Raw genomic sequence first — 22568 nt, 5'->3', positions numbered from 1 at the left:
CCAAGAGTAAACATAGATAACAGTTGTACCGGATAAGTTTTTCAATAACGATCCGCCATAAAGTCGCGAATGCCATAAAGAAGGTAAAACGACTATAATCGAAACAAAAAAAAATTAAAATATGATGATATTTTTTTCTTATAGTCCTTTCAACATCTTTGTGTTGGGTTGCGAGGCTTTATATTCTGCATGCAGAAAAAATCCAAAATATGAGCGCTAATAATCATAGCAGCTTTGCCTACTAGCGACACTTCTCATACGTCGCGACGTTGAAAATAATAACGACGCAGCGCGAGTTTCCTAGGAGACTTGAAGCATGCGATTGATCGCCCAAGGAAATGTACAGTAAATAACATAAACAATGTTCGAGTACTACATCAAAATCGCCTACTGGACTGAAAAAAGAAAAACAAACCTGTGAATGACAGGAATTTCGCTAGTAAAAAAGCGTCGCTAGTCCTACTGTCGCTATTCGGTTTGGTGCTATACACATAATATAAACGATGCAGTTGGTAGAAACTTATCCTGTACAATTGTATTCAATGTTTTCCACTAGGATGGCAAATATCTAAGAATTAAATTATTTTGCGATTTCCGAAAAATGCAACAATTTTGCATTTTTTAACTTTAGTGTACTTTGCATAACATGCAGTTGGTAAACATAAATTTATACGGTGAAATATCAGACCCTAGATTGGTTGTTCGTGAGAATCAGTTTTGGAATCCTTCAGCAAATTACTCCGTTTTTTCCGGTAGAATTAAGCTCAAAGCTGTAATTATTTTTTAGTGTTATAAATATAGGTTATCTGAATATTTCGATTCTAACTTACATAATATCCTTTCTGATTTTATTTAATTCACGAACAGAATACAATATTAGTAAGCAAAATTCTCTAAAACATAAATTCATTAGTTGGCAAGTGGAAATGGAATACATATTTTACAAATTACTTTTAAGTGTTTTACACAACGTGTAGAAATCCTGCTTCTAAATATGATGAGTAATGATCGACACGAGAGACTTAATTTTTATCGGCCACGGTGGCAGCTTGGAGATCGCTGAGTTTATAGCAAAGACCAGTGTTGCTAATTGCGCGCAACATTGGTTTAAAAATTGTTGTAAAAATATATCCGAAAATGAAGGAAACTGCACAGGCGAAGTCAAATATCAAATCAAATATCATTTGCAGAAAATTGCACCTCCAAATAATATAAGGGGACTTCAATCTGACGAAATCATCATAAATTGGTCTCAAAATTGTTCAAAGGCTGAAAAGCGCAGCTCCAAACGCTCTTTTTAAAAAACGCCGAAAACATAATTAGGCTTTTGATTTTCGTTTTCAAATCAATAAATGTAGAAAAAAAATTCAAAATGAGGAGTTTCAAAAATGTACTTGTCAATATATACAAATAAATTACACAAAAAAACCTCAAAACTTTTTAAAGTGTCTGAACATTGGCGGATGCGGTTTTAAATTTTCGACAGCCTACTGCGATTATGATAAAATCGCGTCCACTTACTGTGATTAATTCTTATCATTAACCTGCTCGATTGAGTGGATGATACCACAATAAAAAATTTTCAAACAAAATGGTTAGCACTATCTATCAAAAGTACCAATCGAAAATTTCTTCTTTCTTCTTCGAAATTTTGAGGTTGTACGAGTGATACCACCGTAGATAAGTGTCACCCCAACAAACATTTTTTGCTGAAAAAGGGCTGAAAAAATATCTTGTTTAATTTTTAAATCAGCAATCTGGCTGAAAGAAGGCTAGCAAAATTCACAAAGAAGCGTGCTTTCAGCCCTTAATCATCTGGATTTGGAGAAATTATCCAGCCAAAGTCATTAAACGTCAATTGACGGTGTGACCGAAAAAAAATAAAAAAAATAAAATGACCGATGTCTGCCCGATGTTTGGCACTCACTTTTCTCCTCTATGTTTTTTGTTTTGTTTTTTAATCTGTCCCGAACTTTTAATCTCTGGCTTACTGGTCGCAACTCGCAGTACGCAGAACCAACCATGAAGTCTGCGGCGCGACGAAAATTTGTCGTTCTTAAACGACCAAAATGCGGAAAGGAAATGTTTAATGTTGGAATGGTCTTTTTTCATCTGTTCGAATCAAGCATGAAATCCTCCCAGTAAACCATTCTACCTTTTACAATTAAGGTAGTGAGAAATTATGAAAAATGGTTTTCATAAGAAAAACAAAAATAATTTCAAGTAAAAAAATCCACCATCATACATTGCAGTTTTACCACAGTTCATATCAGTCTGTCAAATTTCAAAACTAGCAGGAATGGTTGAACAAAGGCTGAAAAAATGATACGTAAACCACTCTTCAACTTCTCCCATTAGCTGCACTAAAACTTCTTTTCACGCTGAAACAACACTTCAGTTTACCTTTATTCAGCCAGCAAGCTGAAACAGCAATCACGCTTTACCTTAGCTTTTGTTCAGCGAGTTGGCGTTTTTAATCAGCCAAAATGTTTGTTGGGACTTACTGTGTCAACTTATCCGAATTCAAGGTAAATTTTCGAGCTAATACTTAGTAGTTCTACCCTTCGTTTTGCTATCATCAGAAACGAAAAACCTTCGATCATGACCATCAAAAAATGGTAAACCCGTCTAATTGTATGTATCGCACACGGCACTTCTATTTACCGAGTGTGTGCCACAGCCTGCCTTCGAACAAAATTTGATAACGTCGCCGTTGTCGTTTGTCGTGCCATTGAAATTCCACCGAATTAATCATTCAGCAGCGACAGACGACGACAGACTTACCATATGTAGTAAGTTTGTGACGCAAAATACATCCGAAAAATTCCAATCGAAACAAAAATGGCACAAACCCCAAGGCATTTCGGTCCTTATCCATGCAGGCAGAAAGAAGGCTATGTGGTTGCACCTCTGAGCGACAACGAAGAAGCCTCAATTTAAATTTTCAATTTAATTGTTGAGAAAGTGACAAAAAAGAGTAATCAAAAAAACTTACATTTAATCAGCACTACCCCACCGTTCTCTTCGCCACCGTTGTTGTTGTTGCTGTTCCGATTGTTGTCCGCAACCTTTTCTCCAATGATCGAAGCAACCGAGGAGGAATCACGAGAAATTTGCGACGACATCAATGCGTCACCGCTACTACTTTTATGATTAATGCCACCGACACTTTCCGGTTGCTCCGGGTTACTACCACTGGTGCCGTCACTATGGGTAACAGCACTATTGTTATTGCTGCTGCCATTGTTTTTGTTTTTGTTGCTTTTCGAAGTACTGTTGCCACTGCCATTGGCATTGTTCCCGTTTGTCTTGTTCTTCCGTTTGTTGTGCTTCTTCTTGCGTTCCATCATCGTTGGTTTGCTTTGTGAGATGTTTGTTTGTGTACCGTTTGTTATTTTTTCTAGCTAATTTTTTTTCTTCTGCTACTATGTATGTACAAAGTATTTCTACGCTGGATTATCAAGTTCTGTACTAGCTAATGTATGCAGAATAGTCGTGATACCAGGTCACTGATGCCGTTTTTGCTGTTGTTTTTCTTCTTGTTGTTGGGAAGATTTCCACGACTGTCGTCTTGCTGCTAGTTGTGTTGTTGTTGTTGTTCAAATTAAGGTCCAACTGAGTACAAACTATTCTATTCATTTTTATCCGCGAGCTGGTTTTGAATTGAATTGAAATACCAAACGAGCGGAAGAATCTTCTTTCTTTCTCTATTGAGCACGACCTAAGTACGAGTTTCCCGTTTAAGTACTTCAAACAACAAGAGACGACGACGAGGGCGCCTCTGTGTGTGCACTCTAATGGCTTGCTTGCTTAGATCGTCCAAGTTGGCGACGCCGACTGCTGCGACATGATTCCAATTAGAGTGTTACTTCCAAAGTAGGGAAGTCAAGGCCTGCTTGCTTGTTGCGCACCCGATCGTATATATTTGCACACGTAAAGAACACAAAAAAGGGTCGACCGGGTTTTTTTTACATATGAACGTGATGTCATTCACAAGATAAGCCGAAGCAGAAAGGTCGGTCGCACCGCCAGACCGGAATCAAAGTTAGCACTAGCTCTAAAGAGTCTGGTTGCTGAACCGACTGACTATTCACTGAACCGAATCCCCCAAATTTTCGACACAAAACGACAACGTGTGCTGTGCTGTGCTGCACACACTCCAGCCAGGTTCTCGTTTACTTTTCCTCTCTCCCTTTAAACTTCTATGATATGGATATGATCATAACCACACACTCGCACGCTTTATAGGGCCGATTACATTTCATTTAGGCACTTCCTCCTCCCAAGTTTGCATAGCCGTGTATACTCTTCTAAATTCAACAATAAACAGCACTTTATCTAGCCTGTCAACCACGTCCGGTCGCTCCCCCTATATTACGCTACTCTTTCGATTCAGAAAGCCACTTGCAGCAAACTAGTACAAATTTCTGCGCCGAGGTCAACCATTTTCTTCTATTGTTATTCAAATTGGCAACGGGGCGTAGCGCCATACACCATTTATGAATCACTCGTGAACTCGTCGTTCTCACACTGTGACTTCACTCTACACACTCAAAAAATCGCGTCTGGATCGTCCTTTGCACCTGCTGTAGGCTGCAACCTGCGAATGAAAACAGGTAATCATGCAACCTCTTTTTTTGCGTGCTTCGTCTTTTTCGTCGTCTCTTCCAGTCCAGCCAGTGGTCACTGACTCCAAACTTCAAGTCCCTCTTAACGTGAACGAGAGGAAGACACACAAAGAAAAGTTCCGACTGGTCCACACCAGGTATGGTACCAAACTACCAGATCACTAGGCCTGCAACTTCTATCTGGCGCAAGTATTTCACACGATATATGAAGAGGTATCCAAGAATCTGTACACCAACCAAGTACCTCTAGCTAGGTTATACGAAGTAGTAGGTACACCAGGACGGGACGGAGCGAATGGCCGGCACAATCCACACTACGCGACACGACGATTCGAAATGAAACTCGGTCTCGGTCGGACGCAGCACGGAACGGTGCATTGTAGAAACAGTCGTCCCCCAACGGATAGGGGACGGACAGACGATACGAACGAGCGAACGAACGATCCAAGCGAATAGATGGCGCTGCCCTGACACAGCTGGTTTGGTCTGGTTGGCACCGAAACCGACAGTACAGTACACCCCCACCACCCATTTTCGTACGTACACATTGTGTACGTACTTCCCAGTTCCAATCCGCTTTTCCCAACTACAAATGGTTCTAGTACCTCTTTAGTCTCTTCGTTCGTCTCCATCCATTGGATACCCCGTTCTCTTTTCTTTCGATTCGAGTGTGATAGATCAACGGCTACCACAACACCACCATTCATCGAAAGTTCTGCTGCGAGCTTCGAGCGAGCTGAAGAGATCGTTGAAGATAATTGGAAATTGGAGGTAACCGAGCGAGCAAACTCCGCGAAGTTTTCCTCTCACCATTTCTCTCGTTTTCATATCTAGTCATAATTATTTTGAGGTTGCACCGAGTGTGCAACTGCATTTCAATCAAAGTTGGCGACCATGATTAATTATAAAATAACTAACATCACCCAAAGGAAATTGATCAACAAGGGGATCAATACCCAACAGAAGTCATAAATATTCTAAAATGGGTTTCGAAAAAAGTGACAGTTCAAGTCAAGAACCACTTTTCTAAATCAACATAACCGTGAGAGTAATTAATTATGCGAACATCGAGTTGAGCGCCGGCAGAGATTGTGAGAGTATCAACTTTAACTGATTCGAATTAGACTCAGAGCAGAGCCGGAGCGGAAGTTCGCCTCTCTTGCTCGTTCTCTCGTTTCTTTCTCGATTCTCCTATTTTCAGGATATTAATTGAAGCTCTCACTCAAATATTGCTGCTAAGAATATATCCCGCAAACGAAATTGGATGAACAACTTTGGTGGCAGCATAAGTGAACCTCGCAGTTAATGGAAATCGCTGTCTTTTTTACAGAAAAAGGGAAATGAACATATGTTCATCCCATAAATTAGGGTACGATCGGCTATTGTTGGCAATTTGGATTTGAATAGAGATACACTGCCCCTACTTTCTTAACAGGTCCAAATGCAAAAACGACGAGCGAGAAAATCAGCTTTTTCTGTTTTGGAATACATTTTTAAATTGTAACCACAACTTTTAGCATAAACAAAAATCGTTAAATGAAATGTGTTCTAGGTTTGCATAATAAATCGTAAGATATCGTAAGATAATAGGACTGTTATGCTTTTTCAAATCTACTCGCATAACAATCCCATATAGATTTTTTTTCATATCTTTATTAGAAAGATTTTCAGCCTTTGGCTATATATAGAACTAGCTGACCCGTTGTGCTTTGCTACACCTTCCAGAAATATATGTAATTTGTAAAAATTTATTCAAATTTAGATTTATGAGAGCATTTTTTTAAATCAAACCTCATCATACTTCAGAACCAACAACATTGAAATGAGAGCTGCAGCTGCGGCTCTGAATTGCAATTCAAAAATGGTATATATTATTTACTGAAACTTGATCTCTGAACTCGTTTTTCAAGATCTGAAATTTGTACTCTGTATCCAAAAAAACCTTTTTAAATATGGTCCCTTCTTTGAAAAGCTCTTTATCTTAAATTTACATGGGAGCTCTCCCATCTTTTTCAATTTTGTCCCCCACTGCTTGAAGAAGGTAGGCAAATTTAACCGGCTCGATACCCAAACAGCACTTATCATGGTAATGAAAAATATATTCAATTAGTTATGTATTAAATACAGTGCAATTTTTTTTTCTAAATAAATTTACTACGGTAAACATATAAATATTTAAAAAAATATCTGTTGCATCACTTAATAAGTTCTCAGCGTTTTTTTTTTATTTTCTCTTTGAAAGTCAAATATTCAAAAATGTTGGCAAAAACAAATTTCTAAGTTTACATTTGTCCCGTATATTGGGGCAAGTGTCAATGCAAAGCTTATTTACAGATACGTCAGAGTAATGGCTTTAAAATGGATTTAATAAGAATTCCTGTTTTTTGTTCTATCAAACTTCACTGATATATCTGCAGTATTCCTGCAATATAAATTTATATTTGTTACTCCATTTTTAACGAATGCTATTCAAAGGGAATGACCTTCATTTACAAAGACATTTGGGAATTTTCAATATCCGCTGCAGTTTCAACATTCGGAATACCCCTTCTGGTCTTTCCAACATATTGAATCATTTTGAAGATGATTTTTTTTAAAGTTCGACGTTTACCCTTGCCCCACCGTGTTAGTTGACAGAAGGGAATATTGTTTTTAACACTTTAAGGGTAAACTAAAAATTTCTCTTAAAAATTTTGCGTCCAGTTGAATATCAGTTCTAAAATCTCGCTTTTCAAAAACGAAGCGGATCAAAAGTCTCTTTTATGCAGCCATGTAACACAAAAACACTTTTCATGTTAAGTACGTACTTGAATTGGTATGTGAGCAAAAAGTACGATGGTTTTTTCAGAATTATTTAAAATAAAAAGCTCCCATTTTCATTTCTAAATTCGTTTCAGTTGTGTATTTGGGCCGAAGTAACAATTTCTAGAAGAAAACATTTTTTTTAACAGAAAAAGTTGAACGTTTGAACATGTTCTAATGTTCCTTGAATGAAAAGTCGAATGCTACCTACATTAACAGGAACTAAATATGGAAGTATTTTTGCAAATCTTTCAATTGGTTTTGATTCGATTGATAAAATACCAATCCGTGTCACATATAGGCGTCATTTATTACCACGTGCTGTGTACAAATCAAATAAGCAAGAAAAAAACACATCTAGGTTGCATATCGCCCACGTGTTTAAGAAACCGGCGCCTTATTGTTAAATTTTCCAGCAATCAATGAACAGTGTGCTTTGGTTACTATCCTCTTGCGACGACGTTTGCTCGCCCATGGAGACGAAAAACAAACCCTTCAAAGAAAATATGCTTGGTTGAGAAATACGCGCCAAAATATTCCTACTGATCAGTATGCTATGCCTGGGTTACTTTCCTTGGCTCGCGACGCCTCGACCATAGAGACGAAAAACAAACCGCCCAAAGGAAAAAAAAATCTCAAGAAAATGGATGTCATGACTTTAATTTGTTTCGAAAAACTACAAATTTTGTATGGAAGCCTCTCCTTCCTTAAGTCGGATGGAGTTTTGACTATTACAGAAACCATCCCCGGCCTCAAAAACCCTCAGATGCCAGTTTTGACGATGATCGGTTCAGTAGTTTCCGAGTCTATAGGGAACAGACAGACAGACAAACATTCATTTTTATATATATATAGATATGATTTGCTCACCAAGCTTCTTTTTAGGAAAAAGTGCTAAAAGTGACAAAATTTCTACCACTTTTTTCCAACACCAGTGAACTTGCTCTGAAGATATCAAAATAAATAGATCAGCAAAAAATAGTAAGCACTGATCTAATAATGATGATCGAAGCAATCTTAGAAATGTAACTAGGCGTAACCAATCAATAAAATTTCCACTCTTGTTAGAACTCTTTAAAAGCAAATCACGTTTATTCCTTGCGTCCCCACATCTGTTAATAATATCTATGAAATAAGTCATACGAAAGAAACCAACTTTAGTAGGAGAGAGTTTTTAGGATGAAAAAATGTTCCTATCCTGAATCGGGATCTCTCCAGTGGGGGGATGAATAGGGAAAAGGGTGCTCTCATACATTTTTTGCCTAACTCGGATAACATTTTTAGCAAATGGGGTCAAATTTTTCATAGGGAAGTATGTGAAAATAAGAAATTCTTTTCAGTGGGAAGCTGGAAAAGGGAATAGGGCGCACCAACACTTTTTTCATAGCTCGATAAACGACCGAGTAAATTTTGCATAGAAGGCATTGGTGTACGGTAAACGTTAGAGACTCTCATAACTTAATTTTTAATGACTTGGCAAGTGATCAAGCAAATGGATTCAAATTTGGCTTGGGAGAGGAATTTTATAAAAGTAAAACATTTATTGTGGCAGAAATTACGAACTTATGAATAAATAAATAGAAGATCTTCACTTAAGATAAAAAAAAATTTTAGGACAGGATTTTTCAAAAGAATTTTAAAAAAACAAGAATTAATCTATTTTTTTTAATTTCCACAAATTTAAGAAGGTGTAGTAATACACACCGGATCAGCTAGTAGGTATGTAATAAACATATAACATTAATCTTCACTTCTGTCTATTCCCTATAAACGTTGTTCGTGAGATTCCGATCGGTACAGTTCGCTTGTTCTAGTTGCCTCGAGTGCGTGTGTTTTATTTTCGTGTTTTGTATTTTCCCATGAGTGTTGGATTAAATAAGTTAAAAGATAATGTGTGAAATGGAAATCATTGTGATAGAACGATTGTAGAATGCGCCTTAAACTGAAATTACGCTGTGAAAAAATGAAATGAAATGTGAAAAATTGGTGTTGCGAAAGATGGCGGCTTTCATATAGGAATCCATAAATCTTTATGTCTGGGCGAATCGAAGTGTCTCTTATTAGTGCGAGTAGAAGGGAGGTTTTTTGTGAAATCGAACAGAAAAGAACATCTTTTATGAGAAGTTTTGGGCAGAAAGATATATCTTCGCGAGGTCTTTTTTCCCCGAGAAAGGCGTACCTACTGAAAATGAAATGGATAACAACGAACTGAGAACATCAATCGGCCAATGCGAAAGGAATTTGGTGAGATCCATCCATTTTGTTTTATTTTTCTTCCTGGTTCATGCTCTCTAGCGGCGACTAGTAGAAGCTTATTTTACGTTTGAATCAGACGTCAAAAATAGATACACTCAGTGTTGCTAATTTTGACGATTTGTCAAGAATGTTAACGACTCCTTATGATTTAAGCCTTGATATTTTTGTAATTTTTATGTTTTATTATTAATTTAGGCATAATGCAACATACCATGAATCTATTGTCCTTTTTCCAAAATGTTAGATTGCAACGAATTTTAATGTGTTTCATTTAACGTGTTTTATCATCATGCAACTTGGTTAAGGGTGTGCATAATTTGCAATCTAGTGATACAAGCAAAGCTTTTTGCTAAAAGCCGTCTTATTTTGATGATTTGGAGACGCGTTGTTTGTTGAACAAATTTTTACTTAATAAAATTGTTCATGAATATTCGTAACATAATTCATATTGTACTTCAATATGTCACTGTTTTGTGGCTAAAAGTTTATCAGCTTCAACCACCAAAATACATAAAGATTTAATATTTCAATAAAATATCATAGCACAGCAAAAATCTCATAGTCAAACATATCAGCTGATATAGTTTTATTTAGATATTGTATACGATATATATTTTAAATATCTATTTTCTTGTTGACAATTTTTTTTCATGAGATATAAGGTTTCTTTATAAATTTTAACATGTTAAAAATTTAAAATGGTAATAAGCATTGTGAATCATCCTGTGTCTAATGCGTAAAGTGTATTAGTTTTGTTATATTCAGGAATCTTTTATCGTTGATTAGAACCAGGATTGCACTCGAGTAATCTGCATCGTAAGTTTATACATTTGCACTTGAATTTTTTTCTTATATGCCTTAATAACTTTTTCTTTACAGATTCGTATCTTTTTACAAATGAATTAATTGTTGAAACATGTGTTATAAAACTGTATTTATCATTAATTTTGAGTAATTTTCCTTACTGCCTTTAATCATGTTTACATCATTTTATATATTTTAGAAGGAATGCATCTGCGGATAACCCAAAGAGATTATTGCAAGCGGCACGGGTAGCCGGCCATTGTAGGTTTCTGAGGGTTGGATGCCTTCCTTCGACGAACCATCGGACCGTGGAAGCCCTAGAAGAAATTCGAAGGCCAAGCCACACAGACATAGGCAGGACCTTGCTACCGATGGGGGAACCATACATACATACATACATACTTCTGTCTATTCCCTATAAACTAGGAAAATACTGAACAGATTTGCGTGAAACTCCAGAAGGAGACTTTTAAGGCCTCGGAAGGTTTCTATTATGGCTTGAGATTCCTCTTTCTCACTACAAGGGGAGAAGGGGTGTCCCAAACAAGGAAATATGTTTGCATAACTCATGAAATGAACATATTTGACACCCTCCCTCCTTCAAGGAAGAGAATAGGAAGGGGACAAGGATGCTCCCATACAATTTTTTGAATAATTTGAGATGTGATCGAGCAAATGGCAGCAATAAAACCAAATTTGGCATGGATTGGTAAGAAATGTTTCTATGGTTGTTTGGGACCCCTCCTTCCTGTCAGTGGGATTAGGAAAGGTGAAGGGGCCTCACGTGCAACATTTTTTGCTCAACTCGAGAACTAACTAAGCAAATGAAACCAAATTTGGTATGAGGTCGTATCCGATTGCAAATTTTTTTTTCTCGGATGATTTGAGACCCCTCGCTTCTCAAACTAATCCAGAAAATGAAACCAAATTCAGCACGGGACAATATTTGTGAGAAGAAATTGTTTCTCTGGTGGTTTGAGACCCCTCTATCCTTCTTTTGTGGAGAGAGGAAGTAAGGAAGGACGTTTTTTCTGACATTTTGAGACCTCGAGATGAGATGTGTTTCTAAGCTTTTGGTTTCGATGATTTTGAGATTACGAAATTATAACGCTACAGTTTATTTGATCAAGCATAAAACTGTATGCTCGTGAGTAGTTGCATGAGCAATTCTAGAATTTTGAGTGTATTAAAGCTAAGAGCTCCTGTATCCGTGGACCTGCCGGTTTAGACTCAGAATCCGACCAAAGCAACCGAATCGGAATAGACCACGGATACAGGCGCTTTAACCGTAAAGTTCCAAATGATGATGATGATGATACTGATAATGGCGATGATAAGTGATGTTATATATTTTATTCGTTTCCAGTTAAACGATCGCCATATGTAAAAGTAGGGGACGACGACGAACGGACAGCATCAGTTAGGACAAAGAGCGTATCACATTTAATAGTAAACGGTACAAATCAACCACTTCCTACTTAACGGGCAAAACGTACCCAGGCTCCGAGGATTGATCCCGGTGACCGATGTGTTTAACCGCAAATTGTACAACGGACGAATCAGAGAGAAAGTGTCGGTAAAAAAAACAACAAGTGCCGGGTGTTAAAATTAGACCCCGTAAACTTTGGGACGTGAAATTGTGGGCTTAAAAAAACATTGGACTTACCGTTGAAGGTTGGCTGAAGTGCGCTGCTTGCGGGGGACAGCTTCTTCGTCCAGCTCTTTTTGGACCAGAAGCCGACCTTGTTGGATTTGACGAACGTCGGCGAACTTGGCGTTGAGTGAGTTCCACTAACAGCTGGTGGCGTTTTTCCAGGGCTCGTAGAAGATTCCAACATTTTTCGCAGCGATCGGGTACTGCCACTTAGCAGCTTTGATAAATTTTTACCCCGACAAATACTGGTTTTAAGAGAAGATACTCCATTTCCGCTGGCAACACTGGACAAACTGAGGGTATCCTCCTGCTGGCCGATTCCTTCGAACAGCATCATCGACTGGTGATGACTCTGCTGCTGAAGTGATAACATTTTGGCTTCCGTTTTGCGGGCCCTGAGGTTGCCCACGTAACTGGTGCCGGCACTGCTGCCGGAAAAACCACTATCCAGATCCGTGGTCATGGTAGTTCCGTAAGACTTTCGCCGGTAGCCGCCACTACTTCGAGATTTGTAACTTTCATCCGGAGATTCCCCAGCTCCCATCAACATGGCTTCCATCGAAAGATTCAACTCTCCCAGCACCTTCCGGTGGCAGTGCTGTACCTGACGGAACTCTTCCTCCACGATCACACTTTGATTCAGGGACATCAACGAAAGACGCCCGCTTAGCGACGGTCCGGAACTAGTGCTGGCAGTCGCCAACGGAGTGCCACCGATTTCACATTCCTCGTGAATGATTTCCTCATAGATGTTTTCACACGGGGAGCCCGGAAAGCGGGGACCACTTCCGGACATACGGCGAGTGCCGCCGTACAACCGGTTATTCCGATGAGAGCCGCTTCCACCCAGTGCCATGAGGGTTCGCATCGAGCTGGCCCCACTGCCGCAATAGGACGATGACGGTGACGACCCATAAATGGAGGCCATAGCTTGTGGTGAAGCAACAACAGTTGACGGACCAGCGCCCGCTGTTGGTGATCTTCCAGGCTTAACCGAACTATCAGGTAGATTGGCGGCATCGAAAAGATAGGTCGCAGGAACGTTGGAATGTCTTAAAGCCACCCCCGGTTCGTAATAAGCATACGAGTAATCCTGATGATGGTGATGGGAACCATAAGACGGAATGCTTCCACATGGCTGGAACAGTTCCATGGTGGCCACAATGTTTGTAGGCTTAGCAATGACGGTTGAGCCGGAGCCGGAACCGGAACCGGAGCCAGCCGCAGGATGATTTTTGCTGCGGTAGTCATTTTTGTGGACGGAGTTTTGATAAATTTGCTGTTGCTGGTGGTGGTGGTGATGGTGGGCTGACGTGGACGGGATGGCAGAATGTGGACAGGAGCAGCCACCACCCCCACCCATTAGGTGGTAACCAGCACTGGGATATGAGACCGCGATAGCGTTTGCGATAGCATTTTGATGATAGCGGGAGAGTTCTTGTGTTTGTTGTTGTTGATTGCGTTTCTTTTGTTTTTGCTGTTGCTTTAGCTTCTTCATCGGAGAACGTCGAATCCGTGCGTTTGTGGACTTCCGGAAGGGCTCCGGATCAAGATGAAATCATTGGTGAAATCTATCGGTAATGTTGCCTGTGAAAAAAAGAGGATACTCACTATTAGAATAGTGAAGCGTCATAAAATATCCAATCAAATGTGTGGAACACAAAAAAGGGGTCACAAACTACTTTGGGGACAGATCATGTCAACATTTATAGCGGAAATATTCAATTCACTGGAGAATGTACAGCTATACGTGTACACTTTGTTACAGAAAACATTGGAGGGGAACTCGCCGGACACGTTTTTAGATCACAGACCAAATTTTTCCCTATGTGTTTGACTCTATTAAACTTTCGAAACTAACGTTATACCAAGAGATATTTGAACATATCTTTTTACAAACTTCATCGATATTGTTTTACGGTAACATAGCAAAAAAAAATCAACTGCCATAAATCCAAACACATCATCAACATCAAATGGCGGACCAATGGATTGAGTTGCGTCCGAAAATTGACAAGGGTGCAATCACTTATTGCCCATAACAACTTTAACAAAAAGCCCCCTATCCTATGATCGCCAAAGAACTACTACTAAAGGAAAAGATACTGGTGGTCCACAATAAATCCACACGAATGAGACTGAGCAAGGGGGAAAATGGTCAGCTCTCAGCACCACACAGATCCGAATAGTTCAATTGAAATAAATCGTTCTATTATTTACTGTGGAAGCCGACGACAGACCCCTTCGAACAGTAGTTTTATCCCCATTCTGCCAAACTAACCGACCAAAGAAGAGAGGGGATTTGGAATTTATCATGTCCGGTCGTAGAGAATCCGGGTGGTGGCGAATTTGGCGCGGGATCTACCCTGCTTTGGGTTCAATCCGGTTAGCTGTGCTACCGTTTTGATACGAACGTTTACCAGGTTATTTATTTTTTTTAATGAGCTGCTCATCATGTACGAGATCGGCCGGACTCGGGTGAGAATGGGTTTGGACAAAACTTTCTCGAAATCGCCATATCCGGCAGCGACAAGTTGACCTGTCCCGTGGATCCATCAGTCAGTAGTTCTCATGTACGGAAGTAAGTTTAAATAAAATATGTTTTATCAAGATCCGAGGCATAAGGTTTTGGTAATACTCACACAGAACCGTTCAAACGAATACATCTACTTCAATTTTGAGGGCTTCAAGAACTTCAATTTCAAACTGTCGCTGGGGCACCATGACAGTATTTTTTTTCGTTCAAACTTTGGCCAAAGATATAATTTAACTATCACATTTCTTTTAATGAAATTTAAAGCGTAACACTTGGAGTTATCTTCAGAAAGAGTTGGATGAGTATCCACGAGACGATTTGTTGATAGCAACTTCTTTCTTAAATGTTGATTACAGAATGAAACTGAAATCTTTTCTGTTGAAAACCTAACAAACCTGATTGCTATGATTGAATCTTATACAAATTGCGTTACTCTGATTGCACGTGGTAGCAATCGGTCAGTCCGATTGGAGTACGAAACACATGTTTAAATCCGTGGGCAATGGTATTGATCAACGTTATACCGGCCTATCGAATTCCTATTCCTTCAAAATTAGCAAGGAATATGATCGGTTGTGATTTTGTCATTCTCACAGTTCTGATAATGATCTTTTGGCGAGCACTCGATACCTCCCGAAAGAAATGGTACGATTGCGTATGGTAGAAGCGAGTGTTGAAAAGTGATTCGCGTCAGTATTTCATACCAAGTTTAACCAGTACTTTTTTGAAAGCATGGTCACCCCAGAATGTTATCAACCTTGGACCACAGCTTAGAGTAACTTAAATTATCTTTCATTGAATCTTCCTCTACTCAATCCGTCTACAGTTTTCATAACTTCAATTTGATATTCCACAATTTAAGTCTTAATAACGTCTAAAACTATAAAATCCGACGTGACTTGGTTTGTAAAATACTGTAATCAATTGGGAAAGATCGAAAGAGGAAACTTCAACTCATCTCGTTGTTTGAAACCTGTGAAACTGGTTTCATTTCGATTCCTCAATTTTCGGCAGCACTTGTATCACTTTGATGGCGATTCGGGGGGAATTTGGTGGACCTTGTAGTGGAGAAAATGAAAAAAACATGCCACAATGCACAAAACTGTCTGTACAGCTGGCCTCGTGGTAAACAACGCACAAAATGTCAAGATCAACTTAGAAAAAAATATAAGGTCGAAAAAAGTCTTTCGGGAAAAAAATTCAACAATGTAAAACTAACAAAACTGATGAACAAAACAAATATAAAAAAATTGGAAACACTAAATGACAAAAAACCACTTTGGTCTTTTTTAAAATTTCTTTTACTTTATATTTTTTTGCGCAATTTGTATTTTTTTTTATAATTTTTGAAAATTAAACCATTTTTTTAATTTTGTACCAAAATTTCTCGTTTTTGTTCATTCTGATATTTTTTGAAATTTTTGTAAAATTCATCAAAATTGACGATTTTTGTCAATTTTGTCAATTTTGCAATCCTCGTGAAATTTGTCAATTGCGACAATTTTGTCATATTTGACAATTTTGTCATTTTTGATAATTATGTTATTTTTGACAATTTTGTCATTTTTGACAATTTTGGTCATTTTTGTCCAATTTTTAATCATCGACCATTTTGTAAGTTTTATTATATTTGTTTTTTTTTGTCATCTTTGTCATTTTTGTATTTTTTGTTATTTTTTGAAATTTTTGACATTTTTGTCATATTTGTCACTTTTGTCATTTTTGTTATTTTTGTCATTTTTGTCATTTTTGTCATTTTTGTCATTTTTGTCATTTTTGTCATTTTTGTCATTTTTGTCATTTTTGTCATTTTTGTCATTTTTGTCATTTTTGTCATTTTTGTTATTTTTGTCATTTTTGTCATTTTTGTTTTTTATATCATTTTTGTCATGTTAGTCATTTTTGTCAATTTGTCATTTTTGACATTTGTCATTTTTGACATTTGTCATTTTTGTCATTTATGTCATTTTTGTCACTTTCGTCATTTTCGTCATTTTTCTCATTTTTGTAATTTTTGTAATTTTTGTAATTTTTGTCATTTTTGTAATTTTTGTGATTTTTGTCATATTTGTCATTTTTGTAATTTTTGTAATTTTTGTAATTTTTGTCATATTTGTCAATTTTGTCAATTTTGTCATATTTGTCATTTTTATCATTTTTGTCATTTTTGTCATTTTTGTCATTTTTGTCATTTTTGTCATTTTTGTCATTATTGTCATTTTTGTCATTTTTGTCATTTTTGTCACTTTTGTCATTTTTGTCATTTTTGTCATTTTTGTCATTTTTGTCATTTTTGTCATTTTTGTCATTTTTGTCATTTTTGTCATTTTTGTCATTTTTGTCATTTTTGTCATTTTTGTCATTTTTGTCATTTTTGTCATTTTTGTCATTTTTGTCATTTTTGTCATTTTTGTCATTTTTGTCATTTTTGTCATTTTTGTCATTTTTGTCATTTTTGTCATTTTTGTCATTTTTGTCATTTTTGTCATTTTTGTCATTTTTGTCATTTTTGTCATTTTTGTCATTTTTGTCATTTTTGTAATTTTTGTAATTTTTGTAATTTTTGTCATTTTTTCCATTTTTGTCATTTTTGTCATTTTTGTCATTTTTGTCATTTTTGTCATTTTTGTCATTTTTGTCATTTTTGTCATTTTTGTAATTTTTGTAATTTTTGTAATTTTTGTCATTTTTTCCATTTTTGTCATTTTTGTCATTTTTGTCATTTTTGTCATTTTTGTCATTTTTGTCATTTTTGTCATTTTTGTCATTTTTGTCATTTTTGTCATTTTTGTCATTTTTGTCATTTTTGTCATTTTTGTCATTTTTGTCATTTTTGTCATTTTTGTCATTTTTGTCATTTTTGTCATTTTTGTCATTTTTGTCATTTTTGTCATTTTTGTCATTTTTGTCATTTTTGTCATTTTTGTCATTTTTGTCATTTTTGTCATTTTTGTCATTTTTGTCATTTTTGTCATTTTTGTCATTTTTGTCATTTTTGTCATTTTTGTCATTTTTGTAATTTTTATCATTTTTGTCATTTTTGTCATTTTTGTCATTTTTGTCATTTTTGTCATTTTTGTCATTTTTGTCATTTTTGTCATTTTTGTCATTTTTGTCATTTTTGTCATTTTTGTAATTTTTGTAATTTTTGTAATTTTTGTCATTTTTTCCATTTTTGTCATTTTTGTCATTTTTGTCATTTTTGTCATTTTTGTCATTTTTGTCATTTTTGTCATTTTTGTCATTTTTGTCATTTTTGTCATTTTTGTCATTTTTGTCATTTTTGTCATTTTTGTCATTTTTGTCATTTTTGTCATTTTTGTCATTTTTGTCATTTTTGTCATTTTTGTCATTTTTGTCATTTTTGTCATTTTTGTCATTTTTGTCATTTTTGTCATTTTTGTCATTTTTGTCATTTTTGTCATTTTTGTCATTTTTGTCATTTTTGTCATTTTTTTCATTTTAAGTCCTTTTTGTAATATTTGTCATTTTTTTCATTTTTTGTCCTTTTTTTTAATATTTGTCATTTTCGTCAATGCTGTCAATTTTGTCATTTTTGTCATTTTTGTAATTGTTGTAATTTTTATCATTTTGTCATTTTTGTCATTTTTGTCATTTTTGTCATTTTTGCAATTTTTGCCATTTTTATCATTTTTATCATTTTTGTCATTTTTGCTATTTTTGTCATTTTTGTCATTTTTGTCATTTTGTCATTTTTGTCATTTTTGTCATTTTTGTCATTTATGTCAGTTTTGTCATTTTTGTCATTTTTGTCATTTTTGTCATTTTTTCCATTTTTGTCATTTTTGTCATTTTTGTCATTTTTGTCATTTTTGTCATTTTTGTCATTTTTGTCATTTTTGTCATTTTTGTCATTTTTGTCATTTTTGTCATTTTTGTCATTTTTGTCATTTTTGTCATTTTTGTCATTTTTGTTATTTTTGTCATTTTTGTCATTTTTGCCATTTTTGTCATTTTTGTCATTTTTGTCACTTTTGTCACTTTTGTCATTTTTGTCATTTTTGTCATTTTTGTCATTTTTGTCATTTTTGTCATTTTTGTCATTTTTTGTCATTTTGCCATTTTTGTCATTTTTGTCACTTTTGTCACTTTTGTCATTTTTGTCATTTTTGTCATTTTTGTCATTTTTTGTCATTTTTGCCATTTTTGGCATTTTTGTCATTTTTGTCATTTTTGTCATTTTTGTCATTTTTGTCATTTTTGTCATTGTTGTCATTGTTGTCATTTTTGTCATTTTTGTCATTTTTGTCATTCTTGTCATTTTTATCATTTTTGTCATTTTTGTCATTTTTGTCATTTTTGTCACTTTTGTCATTTTTGTCAATTCTGTCAATTTTGTAATTTTTGTCATTTTTGTCATTTTGTCATTTCTATCATTCTCGTCATTTTTGTCATTTTTGTCATTTTTGTCATTTTTGTCATTTTTGTCATTTTTGTCATTTTTGTCATTTTTGTCATTTTTGTCATTTTTGTCATTTTTGTCATTTTTGTCATTTTTGTCATTTTTGTCATTTTTGTCATTTTTGTCATTTTTGTCATTTTTGTCATTTTTGTCATTTTTGTCATTTTTGTCATTTTTGTCATTTTTGTAATTTTTATCATTTTTGTCATTTTTGTCATTTTTGTCATTTTTGTCATTTTTGTCATTTTTGTCATTTTTGTCATTTTTGTCATTTTTGTCATTTTTGTCATTTTTGTCATTTTTGTCATTTTTGTAATTTTTGTAATTTTTGTAATTTTTGTAATTTTTGTCATTTTTGTCATTTTTTCCATTTTTGTCATTTTTGTCATTTTTGTCATTTTTGTCATTTTTGTCATTTTTGTCATTTTTGTCATTTTTGTCATTTTTGTCATTTTTGTCATTTTTGTCATTTTTGTCATTTTTGTCATTTTTGTCATTTTTGTCATTTTTGTCATTTTTGTCATTTTTGTCATTTTTGTCATTTTTGTCATTTTTGTCATTTTTGTCATTTTTGTCATTTTTGTCATTTTTGCAATTTTTGTCATTTTTGTCATTTTTGTCATTTTTGTCATTTTTGTCATTTTTGTCATTTTTGTCTTTTTGTCATTTTTGTCATTTTTGTCATTTTTGTCATTTTTGTCATTTTTTTCATTTTTAGTCCTTTTTGTAATATTTGTCATTTTTTTCATTTTTTGTCCTTTTTTTAATATTTGTCATTTTCGTCAATTCTGTCAATTTTGTCATTTTTGTCATTTTTGTAATTGTTGTAATTTTTATCATTTTGTCATTTTTGTCATTTTTGTCATTTTTGTCATTTTTGTCATTTTTGCAATTTTTGCCATTTTTATCATTTTTATCATTTTTGTCATTTTTGCGATTTTTGTCATTTTTGTCATTTTTGTCTTTTTGTCATTTTTGTCATTTTTGTCATTTTTATCATTTTTGTCAGTTTTGTCAATTTTGTCATTTTTGTCATTTTTGTCATTTTTGTCATTTTTGTCATTTTTTCCATTTTTGTCATTTTTGTCATTTTTGTCATTTTTGTCATTTTTGTCATTTTTGTCATTTTTGTCATTTTTGTCATTTTTGTCATTTTTGCCATTTTTGTCATTTTTGCCATTTTTGTCATTTTTGTCATTTTTGTCACTTTTGTCACTTTTGTCATTTTTGTCATTTTTGTCATTTTTGTCATTTTTGTCATTTTTGTCATTTTGCCATTTTTGTCATTTTTGTCACTTTTGTCACTTTTGTCATTTTTGTCATTTTTGTCATTTTTGTCATTTTTTGTCATTTTTGCCATTTTTGCCATTTTTGTCATTTTTGTCATTTTTTTCATTTTTGTCATTTTTGTCATTTTTGTCATTGTTGTCATTGTTGTCATTTTTGTCATTTTTGTCATTTTTGTCATTCTTGTCATTTTTATCATTTTTGTCATTTTTGTCATTTTTGTCATTTTTGTCACTTTTGTCATTTTTGTCATTTTTGTCATTTTTGTCATTTTTGTCATTTTTGTCATTTTTGTCATTTTTGTCATTTTTGTCATTTTTGTCATTTTTGTCATTTTTGTCATTTTTGTCATTTTTGTCATTTTTGTCATTTTTGTCATTTTTGTCATTTTTGTCTTTTTTGTCATTTTTGTCATTTTTGTCATTTTTGTCATTTTTGTCATTTTTGTCATTTTTGTCATTTTTGTCATTTTTGTCATTTTTGTCATTTTTGTCATTTTTGTCATTTTTGTCATTTTTGTCATTTTTGTCATTTTTGTCATTTTTGTCATTTTTGTCATTTTTGTCATTTTTGTCATTTTTGTCATTTTTGTCATTTTTGTCATTTTTGTCATTTTTGTCATTTTTGTCATTTTTGTCAATTTTGTCAATTTTGTCAATTTTGTCATTTTTGTCATTTATGTCATTTTGTTTTTTGTCATTTTTGTAATTTTTGTCATTTTTGTCTTTTTTGTCATTTTTGTCATTTTTATCATTTTTGTCATTTTTGTCATTTTTGTCAATTTTGTAAATTTTGTAAATTTTATAAATTTTGTCATTTTTGTCATTTTTGTCATTTTTATCATTTTTGTAATTTTTGTAATTTTTGTAATTTTTGTAATTTTTTGTCATTTTTGTCTTTTTTGTCATTTTTGTCATTTTTGTCATTTTTGTCATTTTTGTCATTTTTGTCATTTTTGCCATTTTTGTCATTTTTGTCATTTTTGTCATGTTTGTCATTTTTGTCATTTTTGTCATTTTTGTCATTTTTGTCATTTTTGTCATTTTTGTCATTTTTGTCATTTTTGTCATTTTTGTCATTTTTGTCATTTTTGTCATTTTTGTCATTTTTGTCATTTTTGTCATTTTTGTCATTTTTGTCATTTTTGTCATTTTTGTCATTTTTGTCCTTTTTGGTCATTTATGTCATGTTTGTCATTTTTGTCATTTTTGTCATTTTTGTCATTTTTGTCATTTTTGTCATTTTTGTCATTTTTGTCATTTTTGTCATTTTTGTCATTTTTGTCATTTTTGTCATTTTTGTCATTTTTGTCATTTTTGTCATTTTTGTCATATTTGTCATATTTGTAATTTTTGTCATTTTTGTCATTTTTGTCATTTTTGTCATTTTTGTCATTTTTGTCATTTTTGTCATTTTTGTCATTTTTGTCATTTTTGTCATTTTTGTCATTTTTGTCATTTTTGTCATTTTTGTCATTTTTGTCATTTTTGTCATTTTTGTCATTTTTGTCATTTTTGTCATTTTTGTCATTTTTGTCATTTTTGTCATTTTTGTCATTTTTGTCATATTTGTCATTTTTGTCATATTTGTCATTTTTGTCAATTTTGTCAATTTTGTCAATTTTGTCATTTTTGTCATTTTTGTCATTTTGTCATTTTTGTCATTTTTGTCATTTTTGTAATTTTTGTCATTTTTGTCTTTTTTGTCATTTTTGTCTTTTTTATCATTTTTGTCATTTTTGTCATTTTTGTCAATTTTGTAAATTTTGTAAATTTTATAAATTTTGTCATTTTTGTAATTTTTGTAATTTTTGTAATTTTTGTAATTTTTGTAATTTTTGTAATTTTTGTAATTTTTGTAATTTTTGTAATTTTTGTAATTTTTGTAATTTTTGTAATTTTTGTAATTTTTGTAGTTTTTGTAATTTTTGTAATTTTTGTAATTTTTTGTAATTTTTTGTAATTTTTGTCTTTTTTGTCATTTTTGTCATTTTTGTCATTTTTGTCATTTTTGTCATTTTTGTCATTTTTGTCATTTTTGTCATTTTTGTCATTTTTGTCATTTTTGTCATTTTTGTCATTTTTGTCATTTTTGTCATTTTTGTCATTTTTGTCATTTTTGGCATTTTTGTCATTTTTGTCATTTTTGTCATTTTTGTCATTTTTGTCATTTTTGTCA

At 33.8% G+C, this 22568-nt stretch overlaps 1 protein-coding gene across 4 annotated transcripts in view; it reads right to left on the bottom strand.

Moving 5' to 3' along the window:
* LOC129738466 (uncharacterized) overlaps positions 1-22568 on the bottom strand; it is a 119142-nt gene that overhangs the window by 86653 nt on the left and 9921 nt on the right. For 2 of the 4 annotated variants that reach the window (XM_055729674.1, XM_055729673.1), the window contains one exon: positions 12157-13731. In XM_055729674.1, coding sequence (XP_055585649.1) covers positions 12157-13642 — 1486 coding nt within the window. In that variant the 5' untranslated portion in view covers positions 13643-13731. Of the gene's footprint in view, positions 1-2995; positions 4971-12156; positions 13732-14786; positions 14904-22568 lie in introns of those variants that run through there. The other 2 variants (XM_055729675.1, XM_055729676.1) reach the window with 2 other exon arrangements.

This window comes from Uranotaenia lowii, chromosome 1 (assembly GCF_029784155.1).
Source record: "Uranotaenia lowii strain MFRU-FL chromosome 1, ASM2978415v1, whole genome shotgun sequence".
Lineage (NCBI taxonomy): Eukaryota > Metazoa > Arthropoda > Insecta > Diptera > Culicidae > Uranotaenia > Uranotaenia lowii.
The sequence above is the reverse complement of the archived record's forward strand: the minus strand, read 5'-3'. Positions and strand labels throughout refer to the sequence as shown.